The 22484-nt window shown below is 30.2% G+C and overlaps 2 protein-coding genes across 4 annotated transcripts; both read left to right on the top strand.

Annotated features, from left to right (window-relative positions):
* Positions 1–312: 312 nt before the first annotated feature.
* On the top strand, positions 313–10808 carry LOC125067464 (tetraspanin-5). 3 transcript variants are annotated; one of them, XM_047676098.1, is made up of 9 exons: positions 313–590; positions 1129–1249; positions 3264–3337; positions 3957–4031; positions 4128–4226; positions 4538–4717; positions 6427–6540; positions 7255–7371; positions 7866–10808. In XM_047676098.1, the coding sequence occupies exons 1-9, from the start codon at positions 501–503 to the stop codon at positions 7932–7934; spliced, it is 939 nt and encodes a 312-aa protein (XP_047532054.1). In that variant the 5' UTR covers positions 313–500; the 3' UTR covers positions 7935–10808. The 3 variants fall into 3 exon arrangements, with proteins under 3 accessions (XP_047532054.1, XP_047532051.1, XP_047532052.1); XM_047676095.1 differs by lacking the exon at positions 6427–6540 and having other exon boundaries at positions 317–590; positions 3957–4043; XM_047676096.1 differs by lacking the exon at positions 6427–6540 and having other exon boundaries at positions 320–590; positions 7866–10807.
* Positions 10809–19299: 8491 nt separating this feature from the next.
* Positions 19300–21963, top strand: LOC125067466. The gene is made up of 6 exons (XM_047676100.1): positions 19300–19426; positions 19641–19706; positions 19991–20077; positions 20471–20567; positions 21559–21607; positions 21900–21963. Exons 1-5 carry the CDS (start codon positions 19336–19338, stop codon positions 21590–21592), a joined length of 375 nt encoding a protein of 124 aa, XP_047532056.1. The 5' UTR covers positions 19300–19335; the 3' UTR covers positions 21593–21607; positions 21900–21963.
* The last annotated feature ends 521 nt before the right edge of the window (positions 21964–22484 follow it).

The following is a 22484-nucleotide window of genomic DNA, read 5'->3' as shown; positions in this document are numbered from 1 at the left end:
GGAGGTTTTAGTAAAGGAAACAGGGTATCATAAATACTCTTTTCAAATAATTTGAGTATGATTGACATTCCACTATAAATTCTAATATTATGCTTATCTCCATTTAAAAAATTAGAACAATAAGTGTGTAATAACTGTAATGCTTATATTTTTCAAATAAAGATTATTATTATTATTATTATTCATTTATCCGAACTGAAAATTGATTCAACGGTTGAATTATTACCAAACGTCCTATATTTTATCTATAATTTGTACCACAGATTACTTAATTCATTCATTCTTGATTCTGTATGTTTTTGACGCGACTCGAGCGGCGAGCACGTTCGTCATTCAGTCATTCTAGTTGGTTGGCCTTTGGCCTACTTGCTATTTATTATTGCATTAGCTGTAAAGAATTTTAAAATAAAGCAAATGTAGAACTTGATATTTTTGTTTCCTTTATTCTTTATATAGTTTTGTTAACTAATTTTTCTGGACATGATTAATTAGACTATAAAATGCCTAGTATCAGGAAATACCGACGTGACACGACCGAAGTCAGCTGTTGTTTAAAATATGTAATTTTTGGTGTAAATGTATTATTTTGGGTAAGTTCTAAGTTTAGAAATCTTATAATAAATATTGTTATCAATTCAGTTTCATAAATTGCTGATATATTCGGATAAAAAGTTATTCAGCTATGATGTCTTTGTAGTAAAGTCAAGGCTGCATTCACTAAATCCTTGTTCGCTATTATTTTTTTCTTTTAAATCATAAATGGCTAAGTGTACTTAAAATTACTATATAAAATTTAAATGGAAAACCAACAAAAATAATATTTAAATTTTAAAACAATAAGCCAATTTCGTATATTATAACTTCATTTGTATAATTTACTAAATACTTACAAAGAATCCTAATTAGTGTAATTATTAAGTACTCTCAATAAATTCTTATTCTCATTTTTGTAAAATTTTTATTCTGTATTCGTTTTTACTTTCTTTTGTCTGTACCTTCATAATAAATATGTAAAAATAATTATGTTTTTTTGGTTGTCCTAAATAGTAAATGTATATGCTTATGCGAAAAGCTTGTGTAAACTTTATGATTAGACTTCAAGTAATTGTCTTTCATTGTTCTTTACAGTTTCTGGGCCTTATTGTGATGGCAGTGGGCGTTTGGGCATGGACAGAGAAAGATACATTCAATAACCTGTCTCGTTTGACTAATATTGCTTTGGATCCAGCATTCATTTTAATATGTGTTGGTAAGAACATTTGACAGTTATTTAATATTGTATAAGTTGTTTTCATAAATTTCAATGAAGATATAAGACATTGATGTTAATAAAACACAATGAATGTAGTACCTACAAAACAAGGTACATATAATAGTTGAAATGTTACAAGATTATATTTTGTTTCATCTTTGCCGGTGTCAGTAATCAAATCTTGTAACCGATAGTTTTGCTAGGCTATTTAAAAATATACATTACAATATGTTTTGTTACATGATTTATTAAAGTTTCTATTAAAAAGTTTTTTGATTAGTTATAACTTTATAAATCTACTTAATTTATAAGTTATTTAAGAAGTAAATAAAAGTCTTTCAAAATAGATAGATTTATCAAAAAAAATCGAAACAAACTTTTCATTTATTTAATTAGAAACTAAATTTATTATTTATATAATCTCAACAAAGTGATAGTTGTTGTCAATAACCTACAATATAATAATATTTAAAAAATAATGTGCATCAATACAAAATCTAATAAGCTTAGAACTTATACATATAATAAAACAACTCTTAAATATCAGCCACATAAAAAAGAAAGTTATGGTTATATTAAAATAAGAAGGGACAAATCCTTAAATACTGTACACATAAGCTGTTTTATAATAGCTAGGACGGATATAATCATATGTGCTGTGCTATATATCTATACTAGTTGTAGCTTGCGGCTTCGCTCGCATTTTAGGGGTTGGTTGTCATTTGTTAGGCAAAAAATAGCCTATGTCCTTGGAGTTCAAGTTTGCCTAATACCAAATTTTGTCAAATTCATTGGTATGGTAGTGAAAGACCGTCAGTCTGACAGACAGAGTTACTAATAATATTAGTATACAGTATAGATAGTACATATAGATAATTGTAACAATAAAACATCTAATGAAATTGAGTAGCTATGAATTTCTAAATAGTTATTTTTTAACAAACATATGATCTAAACAGAGTTTCGTAATCTGATAGACAATGTATGTGTCCTTTTTTTCTATCCTCGAAAATGAAGCAATTGTAGACCATTTACTTACCTCATTTACAATTCAGGTTAAACTTGCAAGATACTTTTTAAAGAGATTGACAATTAAACATTTGCCCTTGAATTATTTTTAACAATAGGTTTTGTTAATTAATCTAACGTCAATTTTAAAACAAAGACCGATTAAAACAATGACACAATTTTCAAACAATTTATATCATTGTCAAAAAAAGACAAAAGTATTATGCTAATATTAGCATATGTTAATATAGAACAATGCTCTATGTTTAATTTGTAATTAATTTTGTACCTATAAGTAAGCTATAGGTAAGCTTTGTCAAAATACATAAAAATTAGGGACTAATACAAATGCCAAACGCATGGTACTTCTATTTGTTGGTTTTGGCTAAAAATTAAACTGGATAGGTGTGAATGATAGATTTAAATGTGAGCAGGCACTACATAAATTTCACATATTTTATTTGTTGTTTGTGTATAGGTACATTTGAACCTCACAATTTAGAAAAATTTAAGGTCTGTTGTAATTGAAATGAGATGAGACAACATACCTTTATATATATCTCATGTATTATATAAATCTTGTAAAATCAGTACTTTTATTGAGTTTTCTTAATGTGAAGCTTTAAACAGTCAGAAATATAGTTTCATTTTATAAAATCGATTAATGTCTTAAACATATATCTAGTTCAGTATTTACTTTCTAAGTAATAATATTTAAATTAATAAATGAAACCCATTACAGACCAATTCAAAAGTATGTTTGTAAATTTTACCCAAATAGACTATACTATGATGACGTAAAGTTTTCTCTTATGTGATATTTACATGCGGTTAATTTAAATTAAATTCAAATTATATGCGTATTAATAGGCTCATAAAATTTTATAGTAATATAGTATTATATTTTAATGAATAACTGTTAATGCTATTTTATCATTATTAATATGAAGTGGCATTGTGTTGTGAGTTGTGACTTAAACATATTTTTTGTATCTGTTTGCAGGTACAATAACATTCATAATCGGCTTCACGGGATGCGTCGGTGCCTTGCGTGAGAACACGTGCTTATTAGCTTGTGTTAGTATTGATGTTTTATTAATTTATCGACCTTAACATGCAATTAATTAATTATTCATATTTGTATATTATAGTTCTTGAAAATATTACATATGATTAAACTGTTTTTTGTTACCAAAAAGTTATTGATCATTTAAAGAAATGATTAAAATTAAAATAGTTTATTATGAACTGACCTGATAAGCTGAGCGGTTCATTTCATGCATATTTTTATCCATATTAAAAATATGGTATTTGGGTGTTAGTGGTGATCATACGGGTTATTTTAGTAGTACGCTACTAAAATACAATGCGCCGATCAAATCAAAAAAGTCACGTACTGCTTTTTTATATTTGACAAAATGATTACATATTATGTTAAATCTATAAGCATCAGTTAATGTTGTTAATACATACGTGCTGACTGAACGTCGAATCATCCAGAAAAATAAAAACAGTATAATCGCGTTATAAAATAGATAAAATTGATCATGTTTGTGAATCTTGTTGGTATTATTATAAAATATATGATGTAATACAAGGGTTTGGTTACAAAAAAAGATTATCCTGTTGTAAGACTATCAAACATTAGTATTGGTGAAATGGTGCGTGTAATTCATAGGAAGGTTTTTGTTTTCAGTATGCAGTATTTCTCGCTCTTCTTCTATTGGCAGAAATGACGGCTGGGATATTGTTCTTCGTGTTCAAAGATTGGGTAAATATAAACGCAAGTAAACCGTTCTTAATAGTAACATATCAGTCATATCATTATTCGTACAAGTATGATGCAATAATTCGTCTTTTGCTGCAGATTAAACAACAAGCAACGACTGGATTCCAGTCATTCATCACACATTATAGGGAAGATCCCGATCAGCAGAATTTGATTGATTGGATTCAAGAAGATTGGGTATGTTAATTTATATGATATAATATTGATTATATATTTATTAAAATTGCCTTGTCAGTGAAGGATTTTACAGACCAAACCCGACCCGCTGTCGGCTTCCCATTTCGTTACTAGTTCGGAAAACCCTGTCGGTGGCACTAAATATGCAACTTCGTTTGGCGGTTAATGATTGCCATAGTCGGACGCACTAAATATGCATTTGGCGGTTAACGATTGCCATAATTCGAGCGTCACCGAGCGCATACGCAGTTGGCGGACATGTCGCCGAATATTCTAACGATATTGTACATGTATGTAAATACAATTTGCAGCTGCAGTGTTGCGGCGTGGAAGGTCCCCGGGACTGGGATCGCAACGCCTATTTCAACTGTTCGAGTGGCGCGGTGGGCTCGCGCGAGGCGTGCGGCGTGCCCTTCAGCTGCTGCCGGAACAAACCGCAGGACATCATAAGGAACAAACAGTGCGGATATGACGTCAGAAAACCCACTTACGTGAGTCTATTCATAATAAATTACCTATTTAGAATTACAAGTGACTCTTGTACAAAGTTAATACAGCGTCGGTTTAATATTTATTATACATATTTTGTAAGTAAATTAGACAAGTGTGAAACGGCGTGTTAACCTCAAAAGGTCGTATGTAAAAGTTGTGTCGAAGAGCACAAGTAAGTAAGATAGTATTAAAACTTATACATTTCTTATGTTTTATTATTTTTATTTATTTATTATTAAATTAATAATTATAAAAAAGTAACATAAGACCTTTTGCATCAACACAAGCGATGTTAAAACTTAGGCTTACGTTTAAAATCAAATTATTTTTTGCAAATTATTCAATTACTTGAACTAGTTAAGGACATTCTGAATGCTGTTAGATCAAATCAGAAGTAGATTTGTCTTTATATGATCAAAAATGTGCTAATAGGTATTTGTACTAAACAGAAGAAACAAGAACAACTATGGTAAATCGTTTTCAGTACAATTTAAGTAATAATATAAAGTAACCTTGTATTCACTTCATTCTCTTCAATTTATTTTACTATATTTTTTATTAATTATTAATAATAGAACTATCTTTTCCGCGATAACAAATGATTACCTCACCGAAAATCCAGCTAAGCTAATCCTGGTCCTCGGTTTGTCAAAAACAACCTCAATTATTACAAGTCTAAAAGTCCGCCGAGTTAAGGTGAACGGGTAGGACAAGATATAATACGTTTATATAATATAATACGTTTCTTCTGTGAATTCATTCGTTTTCGACTAATCAACAAGTCAAATCCGGATGAAGGCTGTTACCAAAAGTTCTTAGAAAAAAATGACTGATACAGTAATAAATTAAACTAACAAATAAAATATTGACTGACTTTGCTTCGTGTGAATCATTTACACTAGGGTCGATTGAGGCGAGCACGTCAGACATACGCCTAAAGACCTAAAGAAATATTTAAATAGTTCCTGAAGATGTGTTGAGAGAGAAACAGCTGCTCCAACTACATAAATACATCAATTGGGCGATCTTAGTGTTAATCTTTGCATGATAAATGTCGACGTATAATGTTGTCTTAGATTTTCGCGATTATTACACATTGAAATAAAACTAGTTTTTAACGGATTTAATCGCGTATATTAATTATTTTAACATCCCGACGTTTCGAGCACTTTGCAGTGTTCGTGGTCACGGGCAGACTAAGGTGACATTTGTCTGTTCGAATTAAAAAGAAATATTATTTACAACCTTCTTTCTTTCTTTCTTCTCTTCTTCTTTTTTTCTTCTTTTTAATTCGAACAGACAAAAGTCACCTTAGTCTGCCCGTGACCACGAACACTGCAAAGTGCTCGAAACGTCGGGATGTTAAAATAATTAATATACGCGATTAAATCCGTTAAAAACTAGTTTTATTTCAAAATGTCGACGTAATTTGGTGTCTTTAATGATTCAGCGAATTTATCTAAAGCAGTGTTGTTTTTGCAAGACTATGCTCCGGTTCACCAGAGTAAATATCACATTAGGGTCGAACGTTAAATAAATAAGTTATTTTAATTTACAATCTATTCCGCGGACTTTTGTGAAAACTCTTGCATCTTCAAATTATTGTGCGAATTCAGAAAATTACACCTGTCGCCTGCTACGTCGAATAAACGGCGCTCGGAAGTCAAACGGGCAGGAATATTTATTTTCATTTGAAATATAAATACAGCAAGGGAGTGAGCGCGTGATCCACGAGCGCGGATGTCTGGCCGCGGGCGAAGACTGGCTCCAGCGACATTTCGCGCCCGTGGCGGCCGCCGTACTGGGCCCGCTCGCACTGAAGGTTCCCAGTGACCCTCGTCAAATTTCATCATATTATGCGTATTTTTGTGATTTGCACAGCTTTTTAAATTTGTTGATGGACTATTTAGCCGAAGCGTCCGTTAAGTTCGTAGTTGCGTTATTATTTTGTTGCGTCACAACCGCTTTGAGAAAAGTCGTCGATTTAATCAATTAGTGTGTATTTCGTGGGCGATGCACAGCTTGTCAAATTTTATACTTTAAATTTGTACCAAAATATATTTTACGCACTTACAAGATGAGGTGAGTATCGCGCTCTTCTTACGGTCACGCGCTGAAATGTATACGTTACTAGATTTTTCTTTCAAGTTTACAATAAGGAACGGATATTTGGTCTTTGTCATTGAAAATTTAAAAACTGGAAGATATGTATATGCATATTGGTAGTGCGGTTTGCAGCCATGCTGTGTGTGAGTATGTTTTAGTACCTCTTGTTTTTATTATACTGGCACACCTATCTACCGATATAAAGTACTGTTAGTAACGGTAGTTTAATTGATGATTGGGTTGTATCTGAGCATTACAGACTGTATACAGTCTTGATTTTATGTTTTTTTTCTGAGGAGAAGGAGCAACACTCTTAGATGACTGACATAAAGCGATGTACATATATCATTGTAACAGATATCAGTAAAAGCGGATATATGATGATATCTAGCTCGTGTTGTTATTTACATTTAGTTTTCTTTTGTTCTAGAGTTTTGACATAGCTAAGATAATATATGACAAGGGTTGCCTAGAGGCCGCCGAGGAGTGGTTCGATCACAATCTGTTGATTGTAGCCACGTCCGCTGTTTGTACCGCTTTTGCACAAGTAAGTTTTATTTTGTAGGTGCACTTATTTGTAATTTAAATATCGTATAGCTTGGTATATAATACATGTGATGTTTTGTAACTGTGTATGTGGCTCCTAATGCTTTAGCTTTTTTTCTTTGTTAGTATTGACATAATCTGTTGATAGTACGCACGTGAAACATTTTAGTTTTTTTACGGATTATTGTTTTTTTTTTTTATTGTTGTTTTAATTTAAACTAGTATATTTGAAAGGCGATAAATACATATATATAGACGAATGTGATAAATGTGTATGATACGGATTAGAAAGAATAGAAAAAGATAACATGGTGTACTGTCCTAAGTAACTAGGTCACATACGATAAATAATATAAAAAAACATTACACAAGCTGCACATTCGACATTAAAACCGTTTGATGTGAAATAAATAATTTTACAAATGACACGCTAACTCATTCTCACTCAACGGTGAAAGCGTAATTAAATCGACACGAGCAATCGTTTCCGTGTAGATCCTCGGCATCTGCTTCGCTCAGAATCTCCGGGCGGACATATTCGCTCAGAAGGCGAAGTGGCACTGACAATCAGCGTCTCCTGCGGCGGTGTGATGCGACGCGCGCACCCGCGGCCCCACGCGCCTCCGCCTTCCGACCTTCTGATGACCTTCTGATGACCTTCTGATGGTATGATAAGTCGATCTCAACTCTCAACTCAAATATTTCCGACTCAAATGTAGATTATTCTTAAATGACGATTTCGGTACACGATTTATTTAAGACTATAACGAATCTCTTGAATATTTATTTGTGATTGATTATTCAGTTTGGATTTAATGTGATATGAATTGATGAAAATGTCGTTACTTAGCAATATAACTCTTTTGTAACAGATTAATTGGTGTTTATTCAATATTCTTTCATCTATTCAATGTTTAAAAAAATCTTGAAATAAATAAATTATTTTATTTTTATAAATTCTGTAATGTCCACAATAATTTAGTTATTGTTTAATGTGATGTCAATTCATATCGCGTTAATAAACAATGGCAACTTACAATGTTTTTTACAATTAAAAAAAATTAATATTTTGTACTTAAATTAATTTTCATTAATTTGAAAACGAAAGGAATACATTAGTAACTGCCATTGAATAAAACCTGCCAGTGTATAAACGTCATAATTTGAGTATTATCATTGTACTGTATTATATAGTTATTTTTCCTCAAAAATTCCTATGAATTATTAATCTATGACACTATTTCATTGGTAAAAACTTCATCTTGCTATCCCTACGGCTTCGGTGATAAATCTCTTTATCTTGAAATATCCTTCAATTCCTCAAGCGTATATGCTTAATTGTTGTTAATGAAATTGTTATTAGAAATATTCAGCGTGTTGTCGACTTCAATATAAATATTATTAAAAAAAAATCCTCAATATTCTGTGTAGTCTTCAAATAGCATATGTTGACTTAATGCATTAATATTTGTCCTTTATGTTGTATGTGTATGTGAGTATTGAAGTCGATCAGTATCGTTGTGTGTTCAATTAATGTCCATTAAGCCTTAACGGGAGCTGTGAGATGAATTTAGTATTGGAATTAAAGTATTATATAGCTATATGTATATGAAACATTGTTGAAGCTGTAGAGTTAGTTCTAAACGAAATAATATTCGTAAAATGGTTGCCACGAATTTGAAACCTATGACCATTATCTCAAGGACAATATTGGAGATATTGTATTCGTCCAATCAGTCCAAGCATATTCACCATAAAATAATCTCGAACATAAATGTAGTACATATAAATGAAAACATCTAAAATAAGAAAATTCGTGGTAACCAAGATGATTGACCGTCACATGAATTAAACCTCAGAAGTTAAGATGGCGGAGATATTTTGATGCATTTAGGGCCGTGATATAAGCTGCAGGAGAATAATGGCTGACAATATAATTAGATATAAAATATTTAAAGTATTACTATATTAGAATAATTTTTTAGTGATTAGGAAATACTCAATTCAATATATAAAATTTATTTTGTCATCTAATCGTAAGACGTGGGATTTATTGATAATGAATTTGGACGCATAATTTAGTTACAAATATCGCACAATTAGTTAAGTGACTGAGTATTATGTTATGATATTATTTACAATATAATTGTTTAATATATATATATTTTGTAGTGTTAAAATCGTTATATATAGTATTTTTTTCATTAATTGCGAATACTTAGAATAAAGACATATAACTGTTGTTTTAGATAAATCGAGAAAATAACGAACTATCACTAAGCTATCTTTAATTATTAAGAGGTATCATGAAGTCTGTTTTACAAAATATCACTTTCGTTTTGAATATTTTGTTATATATTTTTTTCCATATTATTTTTTTAAACTATAGTAGCAATACCTCAAATTAATAAGGGATAACTAATATTCATATTTACCCCTCCTTCTAAGCTTATCACTTGTGTTAGAAGTGGGATGACATAACTTTCATCCAAAAATATCGTATTGATTGTTGTAGATTAAAAAAAAATCTAATATATCTATAGAAGTATTACATTAAAGCAAAAAAAAAATCATTCGACAGACATGATACTATCCCATTCTGCTTCGATAACATTTAGTAAACAACTCTAGGACTATTTTGTAAGAACGAATTCTGAAACTCACCGCAGAAGACTATCGTATAATGTCAAAATTAAGATGCTAAATTGACGATAATTATTAATAATCGAAATAATTTGTTTTTCTTAAATATCACTAGTGAGATACGAAATGAGTTCTTTTAGAATAACACCGCACCCTGCACATATCACAATTAAATTGGTACAGCACTGGCTTGCACAGAAGTTGTAAAATAGACCTCATGATAGTCTCATAATCACCGTGTTTGCCTTAAACAACATTCCTTTGCATATTCCTCAAATAACAGGACAATAATATTTCGAATACTTAAATTTGTAGCAAATGATCTCTTATAGTCGATCGGTTTTATAGATTCCGTGTATACACTGCCTTACAGTATTTATATATTGTTACAATCTCATTTTGTGCTTATAATAATAACTATATTGCCTTTTTTGTATTTCTAAACTAGAATAAGGATAACATAATTCTTTATATACATAGTGTAATTGTAACTATTATATTATTTTTTTAAGTTTTTTTTTTAATTTGTTGATCTGAAATCATATTTGATATAATTTTTACCTGTGCAAGCCTTTTTGTACAGATAATTTTCATTATCTATGGTCACCTCTCATTGGTGACTCGTTTACCTATCAATTAACAAAAATAACTATTTTGAATTTTGCCAGTGTTGGGTACTAAAATTAATTAACATATAATTCATTTTTGTATACTTTTTGTAATGAATAGTATAAATAAGTTTACATGAGATTGATTTAGTGTAAAATCGCCATGTGTCTAGTATATTGAATGTATTTTATAATAGCTTAGAGATTATATTATTTCGTATGAAATTGATTAAAATAAAAAAAAAAAACATATTTTTTACGCAAATAAATTATAAAAGGCTAAGAGATTGTTTTAATAACCCTTTTTTTCAACCGCGCGAGGTTGCCCAAGGGCGAAACTAAGAAATAACTAAAAATAGGGACCTTTGAGAACAAAGGTCCCGATTTCGATTCAAATTAAAAATAACATTAACGAACAATGAATCATTCGATTTATAGAAAAATAAGACCTGTATTATTGCTTATAATTCTGGGAAGTAATTACACACGGAAAAGTTAAGGAAAATCTTGAATTTTAATAAAATGAATCAATTTGTTTGTGATATATCTTTGATTCATACGTGTGCATTACTCGTACATAACTTGTGGATTACTGGTAGATACAATTAAAAATAAAACGTCGACCAAAATCTAAATGAATACGCACTTTAACCTCAAGGACATTTTTTTTTAAATTAGAACATAATACAATAAATGATCCGAAATGTTCCGGTGAGAACGCGTTCATCCTGCTTGCAACCAATGATAGCGGGTTCAAACGCAGGCAACAACCACGGAATTTCCAAGGGTTTAATTGTTGTTTATAATTCATCACGTGGTCGGCGGAAAACATAGTAATAAAATCTACATGTGTCTTATTTAAATTAAATTCTGCCAATTGACCAGAACTAGAAATTAGACTGCCTAGAAGGCCTTAATTCAGTCGTAGGACATTTGCTATTACTTTACTTTTACAGTGAAAATGTGAGCGCGGCGGTACACATCGCTATCTCAGAGCAACAGTGACACATCTTCCATTTTTTGTGTTTTAAGGTTATGATGGTGTTCAAGTATAATGCAGATGTAGAATTCAATGCAATAGTGGGTTTTCCAATGACTCAAATAGTAAACAGAATAGAAATATCCTGGTGTAACACTCCATTGATTTTTCATTATATTTCAGTTAAACAGTGGGATATCTCAGTTGAGCATGTTTGTAGATGTCCCACTGTTGTTCTGAGGTTCTGAGCGACATGTTGAAAAATAAAATTGGTCATAATTTATAATAAGGTATGAGTAATGTATGAATTTTGTCAATTATTTGGGGTTTCCCATCCACTCCTAGTTGAAAGATTTGTCCAGTATATAGTGTATAAATAAACAGCGTACATAAAGACAGAAAAACATTTAAAAATAAAAAAAATTGTACCTAATAAAATAATAATAACTGTCCTGGGTTATTATTATTTTATTAGGTACAATTTTTTTAGTTGAACTTACGTTGAATTTTTTTTTAATCAATAAAATTTTAATTTTTAATATAAAGAAATATTTATCCAATTTATCTAATTTCTACGAAAACACTAAAACTGTTGGTCTTACGACTGATACAGTTTTCACCGAACTATGGGAGTGAGTGATACGTATATAAATTAAAGGACGTACGGACGTCGTATCGTCTTGACAAATGAAATAAAAAATGTCCGAAAAAAATGTTGAGAGAGTGTAGGTGCATTATGTTAACAAACAAGTGTTTATCAGTTAGAGTAATTCATAACTTATATGATTAACTTTAAACCTTATCTATTTAAGTATATAATTTTATTAAAAGCACGTAGTTACAGTACCAAATAGAAAAAAATTTACCAAACAATGAAGATTTTTCTATGAAATAAAATGAGCAAAGGTCCTACGTCATTCATCTATACGTCATTCCGTTAACATGTTAGGTACTAGGAATGGAATGACTAGCCGGTCTTTTGTCACGAAGAAGAATTGGTTTATTAATTTGTGAGGCTTTCTCCGCCCCTCCTTGTTTCCTCTTTCTTGATGACCTCTCAAAAATGTTTATCTACGACAACTATTCTCTCGGGATCGAGACAGTTACATTTCTTATTCACCTGTTGAATATATAAAAACTTGCGTTATTTGGTAACTTATTTTTATTTCTTCTTAATTTGGTGATATTTTATATGGTCAACAAAGACTGAATCATTCTATTCTCTATTCCAACCATCACAGGAAAAAAAACCAAATAAACAACATTTGACAGCAAATTGACGCGATATCATTGGTCGAGAGGTTGATTAATCTATGATATTCGCTATGGATTTGCGGAAAAAGGGGCGTTTTGAACGTTGACGAAACTTATCGGAATTTTGGAAGTAAAATTAAAATGAAAATAAGTGGTAAAGTAGGATAGTCCTGTGTTATAAATAAAGATATATTAATCATAAACTCTTAGCAGTGCATTATATAGCTGAGTTATTAGCAAATCGAATTAAATACATAAATCTAAGGTTTGTTTATCCGTTCTTCTACGTCCATTGGAATAGGCTATAAATAAAATGTCACCACATAGTAAAAAATAATCTATAACGTTTTTCTTAATCTATTCTCGGTACTTTCTACATTTTCTACGACCCACGTTCGACGTGTCACGTGCCCGGCGTAAAGAGTGATAAAACGGACAGAAATGGTGCATTACTTTCAGTTAGAATATCACGAAAAGACCCGGACAAGTCAAAGCTAATTGTAAAATATACACACTATCACGTGTAATTGAAACAAAATGATTTTATTTGTTGAAATAAATTAATTAGTCTGTATTATTACAACTATATTGCACTATATTAATTATTGGCATTATTATATAAGTGAAGTAATTCTGTTATGTTGTTTTAGATGTTGATGAAACTGTTTCATCATGAAGTTAAACTTTTTAGCTATAAAAGCTTAAGAGCAGGCATAAAGAAAAATTTATAATTTTTTATATGATTTTGCCCTCTGCTAAGTACTCTCACTTCAACTCATCAGATATTGTACCGCCAAATAGTAGTACCCAGTATTGTTGTGTTCCGGTTTGAAGGGTGAGTCAGTGTAACTACAGGCACAAGGGACATAATTATCTTAGTTCCCATGATTGATGGCGCATCGGCGATGTAAGGAGTGGTAAATTTTTCTTACGGTGCCAATGTATATAGGTGGCGGTAAACCCTAAAAAATCAGCACGATAACTATTGATTTGATTTAAAGAGTTTAATCAAAAACCAAAAAAACATCGGCATAATTCCTTATAACAATCAATAAATCGTTTGTTCTCACTAACACAATCGAGCCCTAGATTTCGGAACATGAAGCTCCTTCGAGACTGAACCTTACCTTAGTTCAAATAATTTTCTTTAATCTATGCTACATTTGCCAAGGAAGTTTCTCAGGGATTTCGATAGAGAAAGACTTTTGGGTCTGAGTTTTATAGCACATAAAAGGTTATTCTCTTCGGAATAATAAAAATCAATTTTGATACAAAAAAGGGGTTGTTTTATTTATCGATAAGTTATTTTTCTCATTATTCAGTAGACTAAACGCGTTTTAATTTTTTATATAAGAAAGGAAGATTAGCCAATAGCCAACTTGAGGTAAGTGGTGTATACTTGGTGTTAGGGTTTTGTATAATCACATATTTACCACTAAACAGCTGTAATTAGTATTGTTTTGTTTCGGTTTAACGCATGAGTGAGTGTACGAGTAACTACAGATACGAGGGACATATTGTCATCTTAGTTTTCAACGTTGGTGGCGCATCAATTGTTTGAAGAATGGTTAATATTTCTTAATATCCAGTGTTAATAGTGACCCCTTAACACGAGGTAGCCTAGTCTACGGTCCGTATACCAATTTTTATTTTAAAAAATGGCATCACCTCACCGCTGTTTGAAGATGTTATATACCTTGTGCCTGTCATTATATTCGCTCTCAACTTTCAAACCGGACCACATTAATACATAGTATGTATTTTGGCGATAGAAAGAATAATTGATGAGCCAGCCACCCAGACGTAGTTATTCCATTATCTTTAGGCACACCTGTACTAAACCCTCTCCTAAATTCTAACTATGTTGATATAAATTATAAATACTGATTTAAGTATCAATTTTATACATAATATACGTATTCTTAATTATATTATTAGATTTATTCTTATATTGAACTAGGAATATTTAAATTAATTTAATTTCAAGACATTCATAAGTATTCTTAAGGGCAGACTCAGATATCAAATATTGACTTATCTAAGTATATTAAAGATTACTGGTTTAGTAATTTGAAACTATTCCGAAACTACTAACAACTTCAACATCTACAAGGTTTGCATTGTAATTGAAACACAGTTTTAATCAAGTTTGAGATAATTTGATTATAGTCGAATTTTGAATTTAGTCGTTTGTCTACTGTCTCGTAGAATAAAACGGTAAATATCAGCTTATTGCAATCGTTAATGATTATAATAGGTATATATATGGACTCATACTACAATATATTGATAGTAGTATAATCAGGGTATAAACTATAGGGAGATACTTATATTTATATAGCATATGAATACCATATACCCTTAAAAATATATAATCCTCAAACTTCGTCCATGGGCGGTAGTAGTCACTTTCTATCAGGTGAGCCTCCTGCTTGTTTGCCATCTATAACATAAAAAAAACTTCAATTGTATGCTATCGGGTAATAAAACTATTCAGGCACACTAAAATAATAATAAAAAAAAAAACAAATAAAAAAATAAGATACACCAAAGGTACGGACAATATGTCTGTCCAGATATCAATATAATATTAATAAAAAAAAACACTGTCTCTTTTCCAAATTTCTCGATATAGTTTTTCACATTTTTAATATTTTTCGGAATAGATTATGCACCTACAATATATATCGATACAAAGGTGAATAATTCAACTTTTAGCTCGGCATCATTTACCTTAAATAGAAATACTGTTGGGTAGTGGAATTCTCTTTACTTAAGTGTGATTTATCAGCTGAATCGAGCTGAAAATTTCAACGATACATTGATTAATGTTTTCAAACTAATTCACTACTTATTATTAAAATACCATAAACAAAAAAGTTTTTTTTTTATTTGAATTGTTTTATTTTCAGTTGGACAACCAACGGTAGATCCAATATCAAATTAAATATATATATATGTGGGATTACAGTGATTGAAACGTTTTAAAAAAGTGATATTTCTTTAATAATTTCGGAATTAAAATTAACACGTCTTACATCGGGTTCCATTCTATGACAACTATCTAGTGTCATCATACTTACAAAAAATAAATCCTGTCGTAAATAATCTGTGCCCTATGGCACAACTAAAAGCCATTAAACTAAGAATTGAATTAAATCCTGTAGTAAGGGGGTAACATTAAAATAATTAACTTAAATATCTTATTATACCACATATATATATATATATATATATATATATATATATATATGAGATATGAGACTATATGACTATGATAGCGGAAAAAAATTTAGTAAGCGTTATAATGACATTTTATTTTATAAATAACGCCATAATCAACTTTAAATCTTAACAAGAAGGTTCATATTGTATCCAATAATATTCATTCGTCTATAATATTGCGTAATTTATCTGGAAAAACTTTCTTTTTGCATTTTTCTCAAAAATTAGAAATTATGTTTTACGGCTAAAGATTTCATTTTCTTAAAGTATTTTCAACAAACATAAAAATTATAGTTAAATTAATATAAACAACAGAATTAATAAAAATAAAAACGTACAATAAATGTAAGCATTTATTTGTGTTTGTAACACGTTACATGGCTTTTACCTTCCTATTGCTACCTGCCTCCGATAAATAGTGGCCGGCAAAAAGATAATTCCAGAAAATAAATGAGAAATCTATCAGATCCGATTCGATTACGAGTATTCGATTTATGGTGTCACGTCGGATACGCTAGGAGTCATTTGTCACTACGTACCGACGCGCCCTACATTCATCCTAGCATTAAGATCTGTTATATCTCAAACTCATATAAAATTACTTACAATTCATACACTTATAATTCATTAGGATCTTTAAAGAGTTGAGATTGGCCAGCAGTTGGAACAGGTCAATCTTAACCAATGATTGGGGGTTCAATTCCTTGCAAGCATCACTGATTTTTCATATTCTTAATTTGTGTTCGTAATTAATTTCGGGCCAGACGTCGAAGAGAAACATCATAAGGAATCCTACACCATCATGCCTGTGTCATACCAGCCCGCATTGGAGTGATTTAGTGGAATGAGCTGCAAAATTCGCAAAGAAGCGGCTTGCCCCAGAAGTGAAAATGACAAGCTGTTACTGTTTTCTTTTTACTTTTATAAAAAAATATATATATATTTTTATATATACAAAACTTTTAATATTAATATAAAATTATTTTTGCATATCTTTAAATTTATAAATCATCTGTACTTATTTAATCCTCAAAAAATATAACGGAAATCCTCTTTATTCGTGTGTATTTGAGTGGGTTCTTGGATGGCTTAGATTGTACCTTGTAGGTGGCGCTGCGATCAGATAGTAAATAAAATTCTTATTTTGCCAGACGAAAACAGGACTGGGAGCTAGTATTATGTAAATACGAGATAGGACTGTTATGTGTGTTGTGTGTGTATAGCACAACCGATTTAAATTATTCGTTTGTTTTAGGTTTTTAAAACCGGCCAGCTTTATCCGAGGTCGTTATAAGGTCGGGGTTAAGAGTTCTTTGTTTAACAGTGAACTGTAAATGCCGCAGCGCTCATTTACTGAAAGCTTCCACCTCAAGTGTCGGCAGAATACCGTCCATTTGTGTTGCATACATTCTGCGCTAAAAAAACGACAACTTAAAAATCCTTTCATACAACACTTTTGTTTCTGCCTCCAAAATATAGTGTCACTTTCTAAATAATTGCACCAGCGCGTACTTTTCAATTTATTTAAATGCAACCTGTATTTTTAAAAGGTAGAGTAAAGGACAATTAAATCGTAATTTAAAGTGAGTTCGCATCCAATTCAATTCCTGTTGTACCCATAATAAAAATTGAAAGTCTCTTTAGTAATAACTTAAACGGAGACAGGATAGGTCATCCTTTAATTTTCATTTTAAATTTCTTTTTTGAAACATTATATACACATATGAAAATTTACAAAGTGACAAAGAAAATAAAACATTTATGGCCTCACTTATAAATTTTGCTTCGCGGTGTTTTGTTGAACACTGATTTATCTCTTTCTTTCATCATTAATTTGCCCTACGAGTAAAAAAGATGCAACATTGACTAAACACCGTCTAAATAGGTAAAGCTAATAAATTTTGCTCTGTCAACTCTGTGAGTGAAAGTTGCTAAACCTAGGTATTACTTTTTATCTCCAAGCACTTGAATTTAGCCGAATTTTAATAATATCACAGAACTTAGATAAATCTCCAATAAGCAATGTTTTTAGTTTACAAAAGACAACCATGAAGAATATTCCTCTATACAGGGTTATTGGTAATTCGACGTATTCCCATCAGGAGGTAATAGGGGTGACTATTTGCGATAATTTTAACCCCCATTTGCATTATGCAAAAGTGAATCATTTTTGAGTTATCACGTTTTTCAGTTTTTTTTCAAAGTATGACGATCTTTCGAGTAAATTTGAAAAAAAAAGAGTTATTTATATTTAATAAACAAAAATTCATGCTTAAATTCAAGATGCAATAGGCTGCGAATCCCAAAAAGCAAAATAGAGACTGCCAGTGACTCCTCCAAAGAATTCTTAAGGAAAATGGTTATTTATAATTTTTTAGTCTAATTCGAATGAGCTACTAAGTAAAATATTTTAAAAAAGTAATAAAACTTTATGAATATTTTTACATAATAGGGCAGAAACCTTCATTTCACATAATTTCAAACGGATGACAAGAAAACATTCCTTTTCAGAGGCGTATTATAATGTTGCTATTTATATTTTAGACGTTTCCCGCTGTGCTGTCAACTACAGTGTCCCGTAGGTGTCTCGTACCAATCAGTAACAGCTTTACTACCTTTAAACCTAAGATGTTAGTAGCTTCAATATTTTTATCTTTTTTTTAAATATTTAATATTAATTGTACTTAATATAAGTTTAAGTAATCCAGTCCAGTAAATATGACTCCAGGACAATTTTTGATGCAAACGCCTGTAAAAATGTAATGTGTGTAAATAGAATTACTGTAATAATTCCTGTAACAGTGTATTTTTTTAAGACATATCCAGGAAAACTTATGCTTAAACTTATACTTGTGGTTGTTTTCATTGCAATTTGAGTTTTTTAGATTTACGATATTTCATAATACAATTTCAAACGAATATTAAACAAATAATTTCAATTAATGATGTCTAATTATCAGGCGTCACCTAATTTAAAGAGATAAATTAAGAGATAAGATCTTCATACTAACTATAGATTTATTTATATAAATCTTATTACATAAATTACTAAATACAATGAATAAATAAATTATACATTTATAATATACATAATTTTGGCTAAGAATCGAACTATGTACATCCCATCTTACTGTCTACTCGACCTATAAATCGCAGTCTTTATCCAGCGAATATAAAAACGGAAACCGCACTCAACCCCTCAGTGTTGCCGTGTTGCTGATAGAGTTGCCAGCTCATTATTCTTCATAAACTTAATATGCGGGAATCATTTGTATTAATTATCTCGCTGTTCGTGATCTCTGTGCGATGTTCGAATTTAGACCGGGATGGTTTTAATATATATAAAGGTATTTAAATTGCGTCATTATTTGTTGAATAGATATAGATAACTCATGTTATAATTAATTTTAGATACTTTAATGACGTACTGAAATGATAACTAAAAGTAAAAATAATTGTAACTGAGAAATTATTAGTAACAAAACCAATTATGTGTTTTAGATTATGATATCGAATGAACAACAGCTTCAAGAATAATATTGAAACTTTTCTTATTTACAGATCATTTGCGCACACGTCCTGATGAACCTTTGGAGGTAGTCTCAGAGGTCGGAGATCGAATATTGTGTTAGTATTGGAAATTAATGTTAACTGTCATAATTTATTATTTAAATAAGCGTATTTATTGCACAGTTTAATTATTATGTTTGCGCGGATTTTAAATAGTTTCCTTACTTTTACTTTACTTGATGGAAAATCTAGATTTATTTCATGCTTAAGACTCAAATATCCTACTTATACTGTTGATGGAAAGAGAAGTTATTGCAACACAAAAATCATTTTTTTTTAATTTGCATGAATACCTATTTTAGTAGGAAGCTAAAAGATTATGTAGTAATATTTTTTTTTAGATTTCTTTCGTGCGCCTTTACAAATGTATTCAAGTCAGCCGATGGATCCTCAAGAGTATCGAAAGCGTGAAGCTAATATATATAAAAGTAAGTAAATGTATATTTAAAAAAAATTATAACCTTTTACTATGATTTCCTTACAGAATGATTATTTATTGTAGACTAAGTACAAATATATCAAAATTAAAGATAGCTACTGCGTATTAAAATCCGCATAGAAAGGTGTCAAGAATGTAATTTTTTAGCCGAAAATGACTGAGTCCTGGTGTTGGGATGAAGGCAATACAATAAAAGAGAGCGAAAAATATTTTTATAAACAATATTAGCTCAAAATACTATAAGCGATATTAAAATAATAGCAACGACATCAATAATTTGAATTATCTCAGATTTATTACTAGTAAATACTATATCATGGTAGGATTGAAACTTCAGCTGACGTTTATCTTTTTATTACATTAATTGAACGATTTCTTACAGGCCACATGCTGACTAAAGAGATGAGTCCGCTGGAAAAGCGTACCTCTAAAGCGGCATTATCCCTCATGTTACAGAGCAAGCAGGATTTAGATCATACGTATGTACGTTATTTTGTACTGACAAAAACAATTGTAGTACAGTCGGTTTGTTAAAATAACGTTAAGCGTTAAGTTTAAAACTTGAAATTAGGAGAAACACATTTTCTTATAATGTTTTAGTTATATAATTTAATATTTTATCTGCTCGGATTAAAAACCACCTTTGATGGATTTCGGTTAAGATCAACAAGCTTAACCGACACCTACTGGGAATAAATGATTATATCCTCCCTATATATAACTTATATATTGATTGTATTTATAGCCGGGCTAAGTAAAGTTTGTTGCTCGTAAACGTTGAATAATTTAGAACTATATATTCTGGTGTAAATGAAACCTATAGTTATAAAACCACGGAATTTGCAGTATTAAAAAAGTTAAATTAGAGTTCCTTTTTTAAACAGACATTTAATCCTTTTTAAAATAAATCTGACCAGAATTAATTTAAAACTAAATTTGAATGAAAATTCGTTATTTAGTATAGAAATGCTTAAAATTCATGAATATCTGCATTCTAAAAAAAGCTATATCTAAAAAAACTAACAATAATAAATCAACAGATTAAAAAAATATATGTTAAAAAATAGAACAAGACGTTATAATTGAAATAATCTGTGAATATATGTTTATTTTTTTATGGCATTGGTTGGTGGACGAGCATATGGGCCACCTGATGGTAAATGGTCACCACCGCCCATAGACATAGGGGCTGTAAGAAATATTAACCATTCCTTACATCACCTATGCGCCACCAACCTTGGGAACATCAACATAACATCTTAGATGTGCCTGTGATTACACTGGCTCACTCACCATTCTAACCGGAACACAACAATATAGAGTAATGTTATTTGGCGGTAGAATATCTTTATCATTAATAAATGGTAATGGTGGTACCTACCGAGAAGGGTAGGTACCACCTATACCATTTATTAATATTTATACATTTTATTTTGTAGAGATAATTTATATCTTTGAGTATTATTTCAGAGATGAAGATCATTATTGCCTTCATGGAAAATAGTTGCTCAACTTGTCGGTACGTGTTGTTTTTAACATAATATTATTTTCAATGCAAGCAGTGAGTTTGATATTTTTGGCAGCAATTTCAAGTACCTTTATTTTATATGTATTCATATTTTAGTTAATAGATCTTTTCAATTTGCTTTTGATCAGCGGTTCTACAGCTCTATTAACATAGAACTTCTAAAGTAGGTAGTTTTGGTTTTTCTAAGTGTTCAATATATTGTGTTAACATTTTTAAAGTTGTATACAGACGGACGGTAATGTTATATACAATTAGTGAATGAATGTGTTTTGTTTTGTTTCAGAAACGCCAACTCTCTGGAATATATTGACTATCGTAATATTTAACAAATAATAAATTGAACTGCTTTATTAAATAAAAGAAAAATAATGTCATAAAACTAGAAATTATTTCTTGGTGTTTTTAAACAAATTAAATAATAAATTAGTAGTTAATTAAATCATAACTTACAATAATGGTCTTTTAATCCAAACCTTTTTCTTTTTGATCAAATGGTAATTAATTAATTAAATGCAGTAAGGGAGATTTAATATGATTTAATTCCTCAGAAAATTTATAATTATTAATTTTGAATTTAATAAATTAACATAATATATATTTTTTAATCTTAAAGTATTAAAGATGTAAATATTAAGATATATTGATAAAGTTACCTGTCTCTCTACGGTTGGAGCGTAAATCACTTTTCAAGATGGCCCAGTTTCAAACAATGAATAGTCCGCCATATTGAAGAATATGAAAGAATGAACTTAAATGAATGGGAGACTGAACAAAAGAGCAAATTTTAAATTGCGTCCAATACGATTTTACAGATTGTTTTGTATTATTAAGACAAAAAAATAGTTTAATATTTTTTGCAACAAAAATA

This window comes from Vanessa atalanta, chromosome 11 (assembly GCF_905147765.1).
Source record: "Vanessa atalanta chromosome 11, ilVanAtal1.2, whole genome shotgun sequence".
Classification (NCBI taxonomy): Eukaryota; Metazoa; Arthropoda; class Insecta; order Lepidoptera; family Nymphalidae; genus Vanessa; species Vanessa atalanta.
Note: the sequence above shows the minus strand (reverse complement) of the source record. Positions and strands in the feature narration are given on the sequence as shown.